General features: G+C 60.6%; 4 protein-coding genes across 4 annotated transcripts; all 4 read right to left on the bottom strand.

Annotated features, from left to right (window-relative positions):
• Positions 1–635: 635 nt before the first annotated feature.
• Positions 636–1,616, bottom strand: GPR119 (G protein-coupled receptor 119). Its single transcript, XM_064712873.1, has one exon. The coding sequence runs from the start codon at positions 1,614–1,616 to the stop codon at positions 636–638; it is 981 nt and encodes a 326-aa protein (XP_064568943.1).
• Positions 1,617–4,066: 2,450 nt separating this feature from the next.
• SLC25A14 (solute carrier family 25 member 14) lies at positions 4,067–11,048 on the bottom strand. Its single transcript, XM_064712949.1, has 9 exons — positions 10,895–11,048; positions 10,657–10,804; positions 9,833–9,927; positions 8,109–8,194; positions 7,233–7,328; positions 6,726–6,850; positions 5,503–5,638; positions 5,060–5,140; positions 4,067–4,489 (listed from the first exon to the last, which is right to left on the bottom strand). The coding sequence occupies exons 1-9, from the start codon at positions 10,956–10,958 to the stop codon at positions 4,448–4,450; spliced, it is 873 nt and encodes a 290-aa protein (XP_064569019.1). The 5' UTR covers positions 10,959–11,048; the 3' UTR covers positions 4,067–4,447.
• Positions 11,049–11,372: 324 nt separating this feature from the next.
• RBMX2 (RNA binding motif protein X-linked 2) lies at positions 11,373–13,595 on the bottom strand. Its single transcript, XM_064712947.1, has 6 exons — positions 13,547–13,595; positions 13,352–13,467; positions 13,222–13,273; positions 13,022–13,151; positions 12,741–12,921; positions 11,373–12,197 (listed from the first exon to the last, which is right to left on the bottom strand). Exons 1-6 carry the CDS (start codon positions 13,549–13,551, stop codon positions 11,803–11,805), a joined length of 879 nt encoding a protein of 292 aa, XP_064569017.1. The 5' UTR covers positions 13,552–13,595; the 3' UTR covers positions 11,373–11,802.
• A 271-nt stretch (positions 13,596–13,866) lies between these two features.
• On the bottom strand, positions 13,867–17,455 carry RAB33A (RAB33A, member RAS oncogene family). Its single transcript, XM_064712948.1, has 2 exons — positions 16,862–17,455; positions 13,867–14,367 (listed from the first exon to the last, which is right to left on the bottom strand). The coding sequence occupies exons 1-2, from the start codon at positions 17,084–17,086 to the stop codon at positions 13,909–13,911; spliced, it is 684 nt and encodes a 227-aa protein (XP_064569018.1). The 5' UTR covers positions 17,087–17,455; the 3' UTR covers positions 13,867–13,908.
• Positions 17,456–17,842: the final 387 nt, after the last annotated feature.

Raw genomic sequence — 17,842 nt, 5'->3', positions numbered from 1 at the left:
TCCCCCTGCCCTGGGTTGCACCAGCCCCCACACAGGCATGGTCACTGCCAAGCCTCTCTGTCCCCATGCCCAAACTCACCCCCTCACCTCTGCTCCACGGGGGCACTGCCCAAAGCAGGGATGGCCCTGTGTAGAATTGAGAGGTGGGTTTGGGAAGGGAGGGGGAGCACCTGTGCTCCAGGAGAGCTCAGGGATGGTTCATAGCCTGCGCAGTCTTTGCTGCAGGGCCAAGGGGACAGAGCCATCTCTGTGCCCACACCTGCCCCAGGAATGGGGGGTTTGTTGCCCATGGAGCAGGGGGGCACACCTGGCAGGGGAAGCTGGCTAGCGATGGGCAAAGGATCTTTGCCTGCAGAGTGAGTGGGAGAGCTTGGTCCAGCAGACACGGGGCTGCTCCAGCAGAGGCTCTCCAGGGAGCACCTGCAACCTGGGCTGCCTGGGGCTGGGGGGAACTGGCTGTGCTGGGGGCTGTGAGGCGGGGGGCAGGCTGGAATCCAGCCACGATGGTGCCTTGAAATTAACATCCAGACTGGTTCCACCCATCTGTGATCTCCTTCAGAGCTGGCAGGCCCTGAGTTCATGGTCACAATGCAGGAGGGGAGCTGGCAAGCCAGAGACAGCCACTCCTTACCAAGTCAGTCCTGGAGCTCCACGCAGGACACAGCAGGAGGAGCCTTCGTGTTTCTGCCCAGGAAACAGCGGCTGTTGCCCAGGTGGAGCAGGACCCTCCTTTTCACACCTGCAGCCAGCTGGGAGAGCTGGAACTGCACGTCCTTCTGCCAGTAGGAATAGAGCAGTGGGTTCAGGAGGGAGTTGCCCAGCCCCAGCAGCCAGAGGAAGTTCTCGATGACTTTGTAGGGGAAGCACTCAGGGCAGGCCATCTGCACAATGCTGCAGATGAAGAAGGGCAGCCAGCAGAAGGTGAAGCACCCGATGAGCACGGCCACCGTGCGCATGGCCTTCATGTCACTGGTGGCACGGGCTGGGGGACAGCCGCCACCCAGCCCCGCCTGCTCCACCTCCTGGATATGCTGCACGTGCACCGAGGCGATTTTCAGCATGTCACAGTAGAGGTAGAGGAAGAGGAAGAGTGCGGGGAAGAAGCCAAGGCAGAACATGGTGAGCATGTAGGAAGGCTGGAAGAGGTTGAAGAAGGAGCATTTCCATTGGTTGGAGATCCTCTGGAAGTATGGGATGAAGACCGGGAGGAAGCCGATGATGGCAGCAAAGAGCCAGAGCCCCACCAGGCACAGCCCGACCCGCCAGCCTGTCACTAGCTGGAAATAGTGGAAAGGCTTCCGGATGGCCAGGTGCCTGTCACATGCAACCAGGATCAGGGACAGGATGGAGGCAGCACAGGAAGACATCACAAAAGCCATTCTCAGGACGCAAAACTGCTGGGAAGCAGGAAAGGGCTGGGAAAGCTCATCCACGGCCAGGCCCATGACTGTAAAGCCAACCATGGCATCCGCCAAGGCAAGATTGAGGACGAAACAGAGCCCCTTGGAGCCTCTCTTCCGGATGTGGCAGAGCAGGATGATGGCCACTAGCACGTTGGCAGCGATGATGAGCGAGGCCAGCACGGTGAGGATGGCTCCCAGGGCCCAGCTGGCCATGGTTGCCTCACGTGAGACACGCCCCAGGGATGGTGCATCCCCAACACGATTGTCAGCCATCACTCACCTGGGGCCTCTCAGCAGGTGCAACTTGGCAGCAGGCACAGCCCGTCACTCTCCAGGGAGCAGGAGTGTCTCTGGGGGAGCAGCAGGAGCCTGGGGAGCAGGGCTGTCCCTGGGGGAAGCAGAGCTCTGCCAGCAGCTGCCTGCAGCAGGGACTGCTGGACTCGCTGCTGTGCCCACGGAGGTCCCTCCCCTCCAGCCACGTTTCCAGACAACCCTGGAGCAGGGGGTGAGCAGGGAGCACCTGGGCAGGAAGCTGCCACGGTGGCACACGGGGCGGTGGCTGCCCCCCCAGGCACCAGGGACTGGAGCAGAGCAGTGCCTGCTCAGACACAGAGGCTGGGAATGGGGGCAAGCACAGAGTTCCCAAAGTCTAGCCCAGCTCCTGGGGGTCACTGCCACACCCAGGACAGCTTCTTGATGCTGGGAGCAAGGGAACACCACTGACATCCTGCTGGAACAGCAGCCCTGAAGGCGACCTGGTTACAAAGAGGAACAGCACTGACAAGGGATGTGTGCTCAAAGAGATGGAGAAACATCTGCCAGCCTGGGACAGCAGCATTCACAGCTGGGAACCTGCAGTGCCCTTGGCAAGCCCAACAGGGAGCCCAGGGTATCCTTGGAGAGGCTGAAACCAAAGAATTGCTAGAACCTGCAGGGCAAAAAACCACCACGACCCACAGAGGGGCCTCAGATCCAGGCAGACATGGACCTCTGAGGGCTGGTGTCTTCTGCCCACTCATGGAACCACGCAGAAGTAACTGGCTGCTGCCCCAAAGAGCCTCCCTCTGTCCTGGAGCTCCCCCTGCACACCCCTGCAGACCCCCAGGCACAGCAGGCTGGCTCCAGGCTCCATGACACAGGTCATACCTGAAGGGAGACCTTGTCCATCAGTGACTGACCTCACTCCTGCAGGAGTTTGATGAACTTTGCTGTGATACTTCCAGTGAAATCCATGTAAGTGCTACTAACAGTAAAAAATAACTATTTTATGTACACACTCACTCACTTTGCTAGTCATGAGTGCATTTACCTAATAGTAACTTGTAACAAAGAAATTCATGAAAGCAAAGCCTCTGCAACCTTGTGCTACAGAACCCCACAGCGCCCCTTACCCCTGCCGGGGGACTCTGACCTTCCCAGGGTCTGACAGTGGCGGCTCCAGCCCCCACACAAAGTGTCACAAGCTCTCCTGCCTCACGAGCTGGAAAGATCCCAGCTGCCAGGAAATGGGCAGCACTGAGCGTGTGTCTGTCTGTCTGTCAGTGCCTGGGGGAGGGTGGCTAGGGCAGCAGGGGCAGGGCTGGAGAGCAGGAGCTCAGCAATGGGCACCCCCAAAACACCCGGGCTCTGCACTGTGGGCAGCCACGGGAAGGGTCGTGGTGGCCTTACACATCCTCTGCTTCTGTCTGCTCAGGGAGACATTTGGGGAGCCTTTGTCCTGATGCTGGACAGAGTCCAAACCCTCGGAATGAGATCAAGGACAAGGCAGAAGTGGCAGGGCAGTGAGGAGCAAGTACAGGCTGGAGCCAGTGCCCCCCTCTCCTGCTTTACTGCCATTTTTAGCTTTCGTGTATCAGGCAGTCATGTATTTCTACCCTAAACACCTGGGGAGGGCTGACTGGTTCCCATGGAGCCTTCCACGTTGGAGTTCCACCCCCAGCCCCTCCTGTGTGTGCAGGAGCAGTTCCCACACAGTGCCTGGCACTGCCTGCATGGAGAGCCCTGCTCCAGGCAGGATTTCAGCCCAGGCGCTCAGTGGAGTCACCTTCCCTTCCCTGCAGCTTCTACAGGCAGCTCTGACTTTGTGACACCAATTCCCCCCCTTTTTCCCCAGCAGGATTTGGCTGAACATTCCTTGTACAACTTCCACACACACTCAGCTCACAGCAGGCTCAGCCAGGACGTGCTGCTGTGTCACCAGGGACCTTCATCCAAACCAAAGCCACCCCACCAAGAGGAAAGGGAGCAGGAACATAAAAAACATTTGCTTCCATAGCCATAAACATTAAAAAATAACCAAAAACCAGAAGAGGATGACCAAAATATTCTCCTCAGCACGAGAACCAGTATTTTCAAGTGCTGAGCTCACCTTTAAAGCACAGTACCTGTCTTTACAAATGATTTAAGCAAAAATGGTGCAGTAATAAGCAGGAATTTAAGAGTCTCAGGTTTGGCAAAATTGAGCTGAGAGGGCAACAGGGTCATTTTCTGATACTAACAAACTTGGGTTTAGAAACATCTCTACTGCAAGGAATCCTACAGACTGTTTTTAAATAAATACATGGAGAATGAAGGGGTCTATGGCATGGTGAAAACCACACTTCTGTGCTCTACAAGGGCAGACACCCCTGCAAGTGAATGAGCACAGACCCAAACTCAAGCCATCCAGTCAATAAATAATTTAATGAAGTTACAAGTTCTGCAAGAAACATGATGACAATGGCACCTTCACGGGCCCCACCCCACGGGCACGGGAGGAGACCCACACCTGCCAGCCACGAGCCACAGTGCCCCAAAGGCCACTGGAACACACAGATCTTCACAGAAGATATTCCTGCAGGCCCAGGCACACGACACCTCCGGGTGGGAAACACGTGGCTGCCCCCTGTGCCAGGCAGCTCGTGCTCCAGGGACCATGCATGTGGGGAGAGCCCAGCCCACAGGGACCAAACACCACGACATGGGGACAGTGGGATGAAGAGGGAGGCGGCAGCACAGCCCTGCTGCCAGCCCTGAGGATGACTCTGGTGAGATGAAGGCAGCTCTCAGAAGGGGAGGCGCTTCAACTGCTCGTATGTGATAAAAAACTGAAGGGAGCGTCAAGGAATTGGGACAGATGTGAGGCAGCTGCCTGGCAGGGTGGGTGGAGCATTCAGCTGGGCTGGACACCCATCCAGGGAGCTCCTTAAACCCACCCATGGAGCTCCCTGTCCAGGCAGCACAACCTGAGCTGCCCAGGAAGGACAGAGCTGGGAGAATGGACCCAGAGCAAACCCAGCCTTGCCCAGACCACTGCGAGAGGGAAGCGGCTCCAAGCCCAGACTGGGAGCTCTTGACAGTGAACTCCCCACCCAGTTTCAGCAGGCAGAATGTTCTGGCTCAGCACACAGCAGCGCTGGTCCTGCACAGTCAGCACCTGCCTCAGCAGCAGAGTGTTCCCCACAATTCCCTCCCAAACAGGAGCTCACCCAGGAATCTCCTGAAGCCCAGGCCACGCAAGGTCTCAGCCCAGCCCTCAGAGGCTCTACAGGAACCATCAGCAGCGCCCATTAGGGTCCCAGTGCATCCCACTGGGGTGTCAGCTCTGCCCTGCCCTTCCCAGTGGGGTTCTCCCCTTGTCCCACCCCACCACCTGCCAGCAGCACAGGGAAGGATACAATGATGTTCCAGGGACCCAGACGAAGCCAGTTGGGCCAGAAGCCTTTGTAGAGTGCGAAGAAGCCCTCACTCTTCCATGTCTGGGAGGAGAGACAAAGGGATGAGGAGGCACACCGGGCCCACGCCCTGCCCACCTCCCTCCCCAGTGCCACGTGTGCCCCGCTGACCCTGCCCAGCTGCTGCAGGGAGCACAGGCCCGTGCAGATGTGTGAAGCCCCACCCGCAGTCTCTGAACCCAGCTAACTGCCTCAAGGCCTCAATTTTGTTCCAGGAGGCTGGGAGGATGCTCAGGCTAACAGCGGCCTCAGGGAAGTGACTCCGGGCCCTCTCCCACCTCACTGATGACAAACTGTGCCACTGCAGAATCTCACTGCTCCCATCAGCGTGGTGCTGAGACCTGGCCAGCCTCCCAGGACAGGGACGTGCCCACCTGTCCCCTCACCTTGACAAGGCCATCCAGGGTGCCCTTGTAGAGCTCGGTGCTGCCCACGATGGCGCGCTGGTTCATCATCCGCGTCCGCACCACGTCCACGGGGTTGGAGGCGATGGCTCCCGCCAGCCCGCACGTGAAGCTGGAACTGCACACACCAAATCAGGGCAGGAACAGCCCTGCACACAGCCACTCCCGCTCAGACAGACACAAAACACCTTCCTCTGGACTTTAGCAAAGGCATTTAGCAGAGGACGTGGGGTGCACTACTTGCTCCTACCTGGGAAAGGGGCAGTGGTGGGGCTGCCACAGGACCCTGCAGAGCTCAGGGGAGGGAAATGCTCAGCTCAGCTAAGCCAGACCCTCACCTGGTTCCACAGCTGGCTCCACAGGGCACTGGCAGCCCTGCAAGGGTCCCAGGTGCTGCCCAGGTGACACAGACCTGAAGGCACCCATGGGAGTGCACATCCTTCCCACCAGAACAAACATTTCTTTAGGAAGGAGGGAGGAAGGGCAAAGACACCAGAAAGGACCACAGAACTGCCAGTCTCCCCCTCCACAGAGGGCCCAGTGCTCCTCACCCTCAGCCCAGCTGGCAAAGCCAATGGAAGCACTGCAGCATCTGCACCATGGAGGTGAAAAAGGATTCCAGTGTTCTGTGCCAGCCCTGCCCAGAGCAGCTGACTGCAGCACTGACTGCTCTGGGTCCTGCCAGCTTTGTGCTTGCTTCTCTCCCAAGGCTCTTCCAGCAGGGGCTGCAAGATCACAGGGTCTGGACAGGTGAGGACTAAGGACTGGAGCAGCTTCTGAGGGACTGGTACACGTGGCTACACGTGGATCTCTGCCTGGCTCATACCAGGGCACAGATGTGGGGCAACATTTCTGTCATTAGCCAGCTGAAACCAAGCTGGCATTTCATCCCACCGAAGGATTTCTGCCAGGTCCTTCCCCAAGGAGGTCTCTGGGGTGTGGGGATGGATTAGTGGTGGCCTTAGCAGTGCTGGGGAAACAGCTGGACTCAATGGTCTTGGAGGTCTTAACCAACCTTAATGATTCCATACCTGCTGCTAACTCTGAGCTGTTCCAGCTGACAAAGCAGATCCTCTGGAAGCACTAAGCCTGCTCCAGACCCTCTGGAAGCACTAACCCTGCTCCCTGCAGGCCCAGACCAGTCACTCCATGAACGGTCTCTCCCCAGCCCTCGCACAGCCCCCCAGCCTGCAGCAGGTACTCACACAAAGTGGGCAAAGATGGTGTCCCCCATGAGGCCTGACAGGATCAGGTGCTTCTTGGTGATGTCGTAGACTGGCAGCTCCACCCCCACCACGATGGCCGCTCGCTGGGCCGTGGGGACAACACCCTGTGCAGCACAGACACTGTCACCAACTGCAGCCATCCCCCAGCTCCCTCTCCTGACAGCCTCCCTGCAAGCACACCACCTGCTTCCCAGCTTTGCTTCAAAGCCAAGGAGGATAACTCCACCCTGGCAGCGTTATTCCAGCAGGATTAACTCCGCACTGCTCCCCTGCTCCCAGCACCAGCACGTGGGAACTAGGCTGTCACCCCCTCACCTTCTGCACAATTTCAACACCAGAAAAGATTGTGTCCCACAAGAGCAGCAGTTTAAGGGGCCAGGAGGGGCTCCAGGTGTTCCTTGCTACAGAACAGCAGGAGAGCACCTGCTTCCCTAAGATTTGTCTTAGTTCTGCTGCTGCTGGAGGATTCTAGGAGTTGGTGCTCACTCTCCAGAGGCCTCGGGTGCCTTCCTGCTGGTAGATGTCAATGAAGCTGCCGATCATCCCGCCCTGGAACAAGCTGCCCTGAGCCTGCATTCGGATCTGAAAGAAAGGGAAGAGTCAGCAGGCAGACATCTACACCAGCCTTGGCCACAGGGCAAGGACACCAGGGACAGCAGCTCCATGGAACTCCTGGGAGAAGGAACAGAGCAGCTCAGAGCACACACTGTTCTCCACATCCCTCTCCCTGCAAACCACACCAACAAGGACAGCAGCAGGCAGGGGCAGGGTGGGGGCACAGGAACATGAGGAACAAGGCCTTCCCCCTGAAAGCAGTCCCAGAAGGAGGATCTACAGGGAGAAGACTGGGGAAGCGTTCCAGGCTCTCTCTGCCCAGAGCAGGGCTACCCTGAGCCCAGGGCACCAGGCAGTCCCCACGGGGCTCTGCTCACTCCATGTCACAGGCAGGCCCTTGGGGCAGTGCCAGCACCGTGACCCAGGGGACAGGAGCAGCTGGCTCACCTGGCCCAGGTCAGATAACACAGCTGCCACCCCTCACCAGCACAAATGTCATATTGCCCAGAGAAGCTGTGGCTGCTCCATCCCTGGGAGTGTTCCGGGCCAAGTTGGACAGGGTTTGGAGCACCCTGCTCTAGTGTGAGGTGTCCCTGCCCGTGGCAGGAGGTGGAAGGAGATGGTTTTTCATGTCTGTCCCAACCCAAATCATTCCAGGATTCTGTGATCTTTAAGAGCTGTGTTTTTAAACATCTATTAATGGCCCTGGGCTTTGGTTCCCATTCATTAAAAACCCCAAACAAGCAGAACTGGTGGCTCAGGGAGCACTGAGCTGCTCCTCCCACGGATTCCACAGCCAGCCCTTACCTTCAGCACATCTGTGGGATTGGCCAGTGCAGAAGAGATGACCCCCGAGACCACCCCACAGATCACATTGATGAGCAACGTTTCATCTGCAACCAAGGAAAGAAGGTCAGACCCTCACAGGAGGGGCACACTAGGCTGGGTAGAGCAGCTCAGTTCTCAAATCAGATGGTGAAGCTGCAGGAGCAGGGCCTGGGCAGGTGCCACAGCCCGTGACAGGTCTGTCCCCACACCTGTCAGGGACAGAAGGTGGCAGCTGAAACACTCAGCAATGCACTCTCAGAGGGTCTGACTGATGAGAAGGAAAATCATTGGACACGTGAAAATTGTGAATAATTATTTGAGATTTCTCATTGCAGGGATGAGCCAGGACAGAGGCAGACAGAGAGGGACAACCCAGTGTTTCCCCAGGCCCCCTGGATTTGCCTACACGCAGCCACTTGGAGCCAGCTGAGAATCAAAGGCAGGCAGGGAGTTAGATGTGATTAGTGTCAGGGAATAACCCCAGATTCCAGGCCCAGAGTTAGGATGGTGGTTACGTTGGGAAAACACACAGGCCTTTGCTGGTACTGACCACGACACTTCCCAGAGGACACCAGGCCACTGGCTGCCCCAGGCCTGTAGGGAGACAAACATTCAGGCATGGAGCTCACAGCTGAAAAGGCTGGAACAGCGAGGGGGGTGTGGGGACTGTGTACACAGCCAGAACCAGGCAGGGAGAGGCCTTACTAAAGCAGGACAGCAGCCCTGAAAGGACCTCTAGAGTCACAGAATCTCTTGAGATGGAAGGATTCCACAAGGATCATCCAATCCAACTCCTGACCTGGCACAGACACCTCAACAATCCCACCCTGTGCCTGGGAGTGCTGTTGAAATGCTCCTGGAGCTCTGGAAACCTTGGGGCAGTGCCCCAGCACCCTCTTGGAAAAAAACCTTCTCCTGATACCAACCTAAAGCTCCCCTGAGACAGCTTGGTATCATTAGTGTGCTGCATTTCCCCCGCCCATCCCGCTTTCCCAGGCTGGAACGGTGTCACACCATTCCCTCAGATCACAGCAGGGATGGAAATCTCACCTGCAGATCTCAGTGCTCCCAGAGGGAACATCCACCAGACTCTTGCTGCTCCACTCCCCAGGCAGGAGCTGCAGAGGGCTCAGGTCAAGGGCACTGGTGGAACCTCACCTTTACAGGCAGGGCCAAAGCCAGAGAGCTGGACTGCCCAATTCCTATGCAGAATATGCCTGGCTGTGCCAGGGGAGGCTCAGGTTGGACATCAGGAGGAATTTCTTCATGGAAAGGGTGGTCAGGCCTTGGCAGGGGCTGCCCAGGGAGGTCTGGAGTCCCCACCCCTGGAAGCGTCCAAGGAAGGACTGGATGTGGCACTCAGCACTCTCGGCTGGGGACAAGGTGGGGATCAGACTTAGGTCTTTTCCAACCTAAAGGATTCTGTGATTCTCCTATGACTCTGTGAAAGGAAGGAACCTGACTGGAAGGAGATGTTTGGGTAGGAGCCACAGGCAGTGCAGAGCACAGTGAGGTTCCCATCAGGATTGAATCCAATCCTTGCTCTCCCTGACAAACAAAACCACAGCACCCAGTAATGGAGCTCCATTCCTGTGAGAATCTTGGGGAGGAAAAGACAGAGCAAGGAATGAGCAAAACACACAGCCCAGAGTGTGAGGCAGGGGAGCTGGGAGGCGCCCGTGCTGCCCTTCCCCAACACCGACCTTCCATGCGATCCACAAAGAGCCGCTTCAGGCTCTGGTAGATGCCGATCTTGATGGTGCCATAGGACGCCTGTCTCAGCAGTGCCGGGGCGATCCTGAGGGGGAATGGACCCTGAGCATCCCTGCGGGCCAGCCCAGGCTACTCCCACCCGCCCTCAAACTGCGGGGCCAGGCACAACCCAAACCCCCTGGGGCTCCAAGAACGCAGCTCTGCCCGGGTTACCCGGGATTGCCCCACGCAGCCCAGTGCCAGGGGATGGCACCCACACAGCCCTGGCCTTGCTCCCCGCCTCGGGAACACCGGGGGACTCCGCTCAGGGAGACGAGGCAGGGAGGGATCCAGGGGGTCACAGCAGCGTCCAGGAAATGGGGGGCCGGGATGGGCAGGGAGCAAGGGAGCAGAGGGATGCCATGACAGAAGGTGGAAGAGGGGACCCGGGCTGGGGAGGGGGCGCCGGGAAAGCAGCAGGGCAGGGCCGAGGAGGGGGCAAGAACCCGGGATGGGTGGGGGAGACCCGGGGAAGGCAAGGGGAGATGCCGGGGTGTGGGAGAGGTCCCGGGCTGGGCGGAGGGGGAACCTGGGACGGGCTGGTGGGGGCGAACAGGACAGACGGGGCGATGCTGCGGCCGAAGAGGGAGCCCAGCACGGGCGGTGGGAGCTCCTGAGCCAGAGGAGAATGAGCCGGGGCAGGCGCCGGGGAGGCCCGGGTGGGTGCAAGGAGGCGCCGGGCCGGGCGGCAGGTGGGTGGGTGTCGCGGTACGGATGGATGGGGCCCCGGGGGAAGCGGCACCCGCTGCCGATGGGCCCCGGCCCCGGTGCTCACCCCGAGTACAGGGCCCGTCCGCCCTCCTCGCGGCAGATGCGGAAGAGAGCGTGGAACATGCCCCGGTACCGCACCTCGCGGAACCGCGCGTCGGTGCTCTGACCCTGCACCTGCAGCCGCGTCTTGGTGAGGTCCACGGGGAAAGTGCCTGCGGGGATGGCGGGGACACCGGCCTCAGCGCCCGCCGGTACACTGCCGGTCCCGCCCGTCCCGGTCCCGCCCCGCCCCTGCGCCTCACCGAACTCGGCCACGATGGAGGCGAGCCCGCCATACACGAAGGGTTTCCAGTTGAGCGCGGACATCGCATGGCGGGCGGACACCGCCGCGCGCGCCGCCGCCACCGAGCCGGGACCGGAACCGGAACCGCGACCGGAACCGGGCCCTGCACGGCCGCGCCGCGCCTGCCCCCTGCCGGCACCGCGCGGGGACGGTGGGGGCCGCAGGGGCTGCCCGCGCCCCAACCCCGCGGCTGCCTCGGAGCCGGCCCGGCTGCTCCGGGGAGGAAATTCCCCCTTGCGCCCAGCAGCGGCACGGACCCGGACCGGAGGGATCACTCGTTACAGGAGCCAAATCCAGCTAAAGCCCCACCCTTCTCCGCCCTGCGAATCCTACACTCCGTCGCTCCCGGTTTTCCAGCCAAATAAGCCTAAAATCAGTGTAAGAAAAACAGATGACACCTCCTCCCTGACCCACAGACAGGAACACTGCTCCCGGGACCAGCTTCTCCCTATCAGGAACTTTTATTAAGAAACCTTGAAACAAATCCATAATAAATCACCCCAACCACAGCGGTGCAGCCCTATGGATTCATCACGGAATCCAGAAGATGCTGGGTGGGCACAGGGCCCAAACCCGGACACCCGGCATCCTCTGCCCCCAGTGCAAGAAGGGGACACCACCCCAAGGGATTTAGGGAAGGGGAGCATCCTGCTGCTCCCAGCCTTCGCTGCTTGACAGCCTCGCCTGTCGAAGGACAAGCCCCTGTCCCAGCCAGCAGCACAGGGAGTATGGAGAGCCTTGGCCCAGGGTGGGATGAGAGGCAAGGGGGAAGCTCCCAGGTGAAAGGTCCAGCCATGGCATCCCTGGAGCTTGGAGCAGGCATGGGCAGGCTCAGAGCCTCCCTCACCCCAAATGCTGGCCCAGGGCTCAGCAGCGACCGGAGTCTCTGCCAGAGCCCCGCTCCCTGTGCCGGGAATGGGGCTCCCGAGACCTGCTTCCCCTGGGGGACGCGTCCTGCCGGCTGCTGTGCCCGTTGCCCCCCCTGCCAGCCTCCTCCCTCTTCTCCCGCTCCTCCCACGAGCCGCTCTGGCCCCTCTGCTCGCGGCAGTTCTTGTCGCCCCTGCTGTCCGAGTGCCGCTGGTGCCGCCGCTGCTCCTCATCCCGCTGCGTCCTGCTCCCGGCGCTCCCGCCAGCATAGCGCTCGTACCCCGGGTCCTCCTTCTCCTTCTTGATCTTGATCCTGGCATGGGGCTCCTCCGTGCTCACCCGCTTCCCAGCTTGTGGGCTCGACTTGGACCGTTCTGCTCTGCTCTGTTGCTTCTCTGGAATTAGGGTTCACATTTTGGGATGGAATAAACTCCAGGAGCAGCTTGCTCCCCATGGCTCCCCTGGCACCATCCCAGCTCATCTTCCATTACAAATTCTCCCCCTCCACCCAATTTCCCAGCCTGCTTCCCCCTCAGGGAGATCCCAGTTCACTTCCAATCACAACTTTTTCTCCTCCAGCTGCACCCACTCCACTTCTCTCTTTAACATTCACATCACATTCTTCCCAGCAACTCTGGGCATTTCCACACCACTTGGAATGCTGAGAATTTCCAACTTCCCTTTCATTCCCCTTCCTCAGTAATAATGTGATCCACTTTGTGGAAATTACCTCTCCAGACCTGAGGACTCTTCCCTCATGGCTCTCCTTCTCCCTCATTTTTATGCATCTCCTCAGCACTCTGTAGCAATATCTTATTCCCACCCTCATTTTGTGCCCTCTTTTGTTTCTCCAACCTTCTCTCCACGCAGACTCCAGCCCCCAGACCCTACCACGGGCACGTCCACCTGGGATCCAGCCTGCCAGGAACACTCCTTACCTTTCTGCTTTTTCACGAGCACATCCTCATCCTCAGACGCGGAGTCGGACGAGGTGTGGGGTGGCGTTTTGACCCCGCAGCCCTTGGCATGGAGGGCTCTCGTCACGTCATCCCAGTCCTCAGACTCCTTGGGGGGCCGGTAGTTTGCCACGTGGTCCACGCGGATGGTCCGTCCCTTGATCTGCGGGGCCGGGCTGTCACCGCCGGCTCCCGGCGCCCCGGGCCGCTGCCCACGGGAGGGAGCACCCGGGGAGCCCCGACAGCGCCTGAGCTCCACTCACCTTGATCCCATTGAAGTTATCCACAGCCAGGATGGTGCTTCTCTGGTCCTCATAGCAGAGGAAGCAGAAGCCCTTGGACTTCCCGGTCTTCTTGTCGCGCACGAGGTTGATGTTGACGACCTCGCCGTACCTGTGACACACACACAGCGTCAGCACCGCGGCAGCGCCCGCGGCGGCGGGGCCGGGGCTGCGGCACTTACTGCGAGAACACGCAGATGACATCACCCTCGGTCAGCGCGTAGTGCAGCCCGCCTGCGGGAGAGGGAAGGGAAGGAACGGGTCAACAGCACCGGTACCGGCACCGGTCCCCGCCCCTAGCCCGGTCCGTACCCACAAAGATCCAAGCGCTGTCCTTGTACTCCGCGTGCCACGACACCGCCTCCTGCACGCCCAGCTCCGCCTCCCGCGCGTTCAGCTCATTGATCAGCTTCACCTTCGTCAGGGGGCTGCGGGCGAGGCACCATCAGCCCCAGCACCGGCGGGACAAGACCGGGCCCGGCCTGCGCCCCACACCCCCACACCTACTTCATGGCGGCGGCAGCGCGCACTGCGCCTGCGCGCGGCACCGCCCCGCCCCGAGCCGAGGCGAACGTAGCCGATAGGAGCCGAGTCGACCGATTATAGCCGAATGGGGCCGAGTCGAGCCGATTGTAACCGAGTCAGGGCAATAATTACCGAGATAGCCCGAGCACGGCCGAACAGGGCCGACTGCAGCCGAAAAGGGCCGATTGCAGCCCGATTGCAGCCGAACGCTGCACGCCGAACCGGGCCGATTGTGGCCGAGCCGAGCCGATCACAGACGATTACGGCCGACCGGGCTGAGGCGCAAAGCAAGAGTCGGAGCGCAGGGGGCTCAGAGCCTTTATTGGGGTCCGGGCGGGTCCCGCTCAGCACGGGCAGGAGCCCTTCCCGCTGGCCTCGTCCAGCCGCCGGGGCTGCGGCTGGGGCTGCGCCGGCCAGCCCTCCGTGTCCCGGCAGGGCAGCGAGCGCTGCGCCTTCAGCCGGCACACCAGGCACATGAAAATCGCGTCCACGTTCTGGCTTTCCTGTGGGTCCTTGGCCGAGGTCTCAAACAAAAGCATGTTGTGAGCGTCGGCGAACTTGAGGGCCAGGCTGGATGGCACCTGGATCAGGTCCTTCAAGTCACACTTGTTCCCCACGAGCACCCTGGGGACGAGCGGGGGCACCGCGTGCCCGTTGCACTCCTCGATCCACGTCTTGAGGTTGGTGAAGGAGCTCATCTTGGTCACGTCGTACACGAAGACCACAGCGTGCACGTTGCGGTAGTAGTGCTCCACCATGCTCTTCCGAAACCTCTCCTGGCCAGCTGTGTCCCACACTTGCACCTGGGAAGTGAAGCAGACAAGAAAAGACGCTACAGGAGTGTGGAGCATGGCAAGGCCATGGGGAAGGGGTTGCAGGAGGTCTTCCTGCTGTCTGGGTTTCAGAGAGTCCCAGCATGGTCTGGACTGGAATGCAACTTAAAGATCATGCAGTCCAACCCCCTGCCATGGCAGGGACACCTTCCACTATCCCAGGTTGCTCCAAGCCCTCTCCAACCTGGCCTTGGACACTTCCAGGGATCCAGGGGCAGCCTCAGCTTCTCTGGGCAACCTGTGCCAGGGCCTCCCTATCCTCACAGCCAAGAACTTCTTCCTAATACCCAATCTAAACCTGCCCCCCTTCAGTTTAAGGCCATTGTCCTGTCCCTCCATCACTTGTCCCAAGTCCCTCTCTGGCTCTCTTAGAGCCCTTTCAGGCACTGGAAGGGGGTCTAAGGTCTCCCCCAAGGCTTCTCTTCTCCAGGCTGAAAAACCCCTGCTCTTCCAGCCTGACTTCAGAGGGGCTGCGGCCCTCAGAGCATCTTTGCAGCCTCCTCTGGACTCACTCCAACAGATCCATGTCTATTTGCGCACCAAATCCTACGCCATGACTGAGAACGCTGATGATTTCAGAGAGGAAAAGAGAAAATGAGGAGGGAGAGCCACCCTTTGTGTAGGAGCACAGTGGGAGGGCCAGGAGCGCTGTGGGGATGGGTGAGGAGCCAACAGAGCTCGTGGGGGAGGATTAAAAAACAAAACATGCCCGATGACATTGTAGGGGGTCTCTGCTATGGAGCACCTGGCCAGGCAGAGCAAGCAGGTGAGGTGCTCTGTGGACGGTGAGCAGCAGCCTTGTGTTTGCAGCCCCTGGTTCTCACAGAGAGCTTCAGCCACCCCAACACCTCATGGAAGGACAGCACAGCAGGGCACAGGCAATCCAGAACATTCCAGGACACCATCGATGACAACTTCCTGACCCAAGTGACAGAGATGGCAGGAGGCCTCTGGGCTGGATGAGCAGGCAATGAGGTGGACTGGGAACTGCCTGAATGGCTGGGCCTAGACGGTGCTGGTCAGTGACACCAAGTCTGGTTGAACACTGGTAACCAGCAGCATGCCCCAGGGGTCAGTCTGTGTTCTCCTGGTAATGTTTTGTAGCCTGGGAGGGGCAATTTCCAGGTTAATCCAAATTGCCCTGTACCCATGGAGACAGTACCTGCCTCAGAGTCTTTCCAATTGAAAAATGCTGGCAGAGCAGAGCTGCTGCTCAGTCCTTTCATGGCCAGTCTCTCCCAGGTAGAGCGAGAGAAGGAGGGTCCTTGTCCCACCTCTCACCTCCTCTCTAGGATACATATCCCAGGAAAGGCTGGTTTGCTGCACTACCTCCCACTCCTGCCCACTGGAGCTCAAATAATATCCAAAGGTAGAAAACCTGGCAACATTTTCTGGATAGTGGCAGCAGAGAGGCTCCATGCCAGCCTGCACCACAGCTCACACTGGCACAGCTCTGTGGGGCTGGACAGAGCTGGGGAGGGCAGGGAGGATGAGCACCTCTAAAGAACAGAGGGAAAAACATTCATGGACAGCCTAGAAGCACAGCTAAAGCTCTCACCCACCAACACAATGTCTGGTGTCATTGTGAGTTCAACTTCTGATCAGCCATCTGTCAGTACAGCAGCGATGTTTGTTCTTCAGGGGCTGTGGGTGCTGATCCCCACAGCTGTGCAGGCCAAGCTCCACCACAAACTCTGCTCCTGGGTAGTTCCTACCAGTGCCAGATTTGTTCTGACACACCAGCCAGAGCTCTTCAGGTCTGGGCTGATCATTCTTTACAGGTGTCACACCAGCGTTCATAAGGAAATTCATCCTGCTGCAATCGCAGCTCCAGGTGCAGCTGGGAGCAGGTTCCTGCACCGCTGCTGCCACGGCGGCCGAGCCCGCTGCCACTGGCCCGTGTGAGCTCTCAGCCTTCCAGTGTGGCTGCTGCCAGCCCACCACCCTCTGCCCCCCCAGACCCCCTGGCTGTGGCACAGAGTCCTGTCCCCATCCCACTGCAGCTCTACCCTTCTGCTGGTCGAGTATCCGGAGCTGGAGCCACCCCAATGCTGCGAGGATCCAGCTGTGCCCATCGCAAGGGTGGCGGTGACTCACCCGGAGCCATCACTTCTGATCTCTGCATGCTCAAGCCAACCCCAGAAATAGCGACAAGGCAGCAGGGACTGGTCCAGGGCCATCTCTGCAACACAGGGACGAGAATTCTTCCCTGGCCCTGTTCCCTCCCTCCAACTGGGATGAAAGGAAAAGCCCCCAGGAGGGGTTTGGCAAGAGGCAGGGATGGGGACCGGCTGCCATCGCTGCTGGGGCTGCAGATCGGGGCCGGTGCAGGGCCCACCGGGGACAGAGTGGGGCTCACGGAGGATAGAGCGGGGCCCACTGGTACCGGTGTGGGACCCACCGCGGGCTTAGCGGGTCCCTCCGGGGCTGGTGTGAGCCAGCCCGGAGCCGGTGCGGGGCCCACCTTGATGCGCTCCCCCTCGATCTCCACCGTCTTCTCGCGGAAATCCACGCCGATGGTGGCCTCGGTCTTGCCGGGGAAGGTGCCCCCGCAGAAGCGGAAGGTCAGGCACGTCTTGCCCACGTTGGAGTCTCCGATCACGATGATTTTGAAGATGCGGGTCTGCACGTAGGGCTCCAGCGCGGGGTCGGGGCCCGGCGGCCGCCCTCCGCCGCCGCCCGCCGCCATCCCTCCCGCACCGCTGCGGCCTCACCGGCTCATAGGGGCGCGTCGCCCCGGGGACCGGCTACGGCACTGCCCGGCACCGGGTCCGCCCCGCCGACCGGCACAGCTCCGGAGAGCGGCACCGGCACCGCTCGTCTCCGCCCCGCACCCCGGCTCCGGCACAGCTCGTCCCCGCCCCGCGGACCGGCACCGGCACAGCCCGGCTCCACCCCACGCACCGGCACCGGCGCAGCCCCGCGTAGCGGCACCGGCACAGCCCCGCCCCACACACGGGCTACGGCGCTGCACGGCCCCGCCCCGCGGACCGGCACCGGTACAATCCCACGTACCGGGACCGGCACCACACGGTCCCGCCCCACGCACCGGCTCCGGCACGGCCCGTCCCCGCCCCGCGCAGCGGCACCGGCACCGCGCAGCTCCGCCCTACGCTCCCGGCTCCGGCAGCGGCAGGGGCCCGGCTCAGAGCCACACACCGGGCACCGAGAGCCTTCAGCCCAGGCCGGCGCGGGCGTTCCCAGAGGAGCGGCGGGGACCGGCGGGGCTGCGGGCAGCGGGCCTGGCCCCTCCCGGAGGGAGCGAGAGACCGAGGGGCACCGCGAGGCGGGGGACAGCGGGGACACCGACATCCGCACGGTGCCAGTGCCAAGAGGTGGCAGCGGGATCCCAACCGCCGGTGCCACAATGACCCTCTCTTCATGTCCAGCTGGGCAGCCACAGCCCCGTGTGGCAGCATCAGAGACCAGGAAGGGGACGAGTCCC

This window comes from Zonotrichia leucophrys, chromosome 4A (genome assembly GCF_028769735.1).
Source record: "Zonotrichia leucophrys gambelii isolate GWCS_2022_RI chromosome 4A, RI_Zleu_2.0, whole genome shotgun sequence".
NCBI lineage: Eukaryota > Metazoa > Chordata > Aves > Passeriformes > Passerellidae > Zonotrichia > Zonotrichia leucophrys.
Note: the sequence above shows the minus strand (reverse complement) of the source record. Positions and strands in the feature narration are given on the sequence as shown.

What these genes read in the sequence shown, in the direction of transcription:
- RBMX2 (XM_064712947.1), bottom strand. An exon ending in CAGCGCTTGGATCTTTGTGG is followed by an intron (nt 13,274 to 13,351) that starts GTACGGACCGGG and finishes CCTCTCCCGCAG; the next exon opens with GCGGGCTGCACTACGCGCTG. An exon ending in GTCATCTGCGTGTTCTCGCA is followed by an intron (nt 13,152 to 13,221) that starts GTAAGTGCCGCA and finishes TGTGTGTCACAG; the next exon opens with GTACGGCGAGGTCGTCAACA.
- GPR119 (XM_064712873.1), bottom strand. Translation starts at nt 1,616, where the DNA reads ATGGCCAGCTGGGCCCTGGGAGCCATCCTCACCGTGCTGGCCTCGCTC.
- RAB33A (XM_064712948.1), bottom strand. Translation starts at nt 17,086, where the DNA reads ATGGCGGCGGGCGGCGGCGGAGGGCGGCCGCCGGGCCCCGACCCCGCG. An exon ending in TCGAGGGGGAGCGCATCAAG is followed by an intron (nt 14,368 to 16,861) that starts GTGGGCCCCGCA and finishes TTCACTTCCCAG; the next exon opens with GTGCAAGTGTGGGACACAGC.
- SLC25A14 (XM_064712949.1), bottom strand. Translation starts at nt 10,958, where the DNA reads ATGTCCGCGCTCAACTGGAAACCCTTCGTGTATGGCGGGCTCGCCTCC. An exon ending in CTCCATCGTGGCCGAGTTCG is followed by an intron (nt 10,805 to 10,894) that starts GTGAGGCGCAGG and finishes CCATCCCCGCAG; the next exon opens with GCACTTTCCCCGTGGACCTC. An exon ending in TGGGTCCCTGGAACATCATT is followed by an intron (nt 4,490 to 5,059) that starts GTATCCTTCCCT and finishes CGCTCCCTTCAG; the next exon opens with TTTTTTATCACATACGAGCA.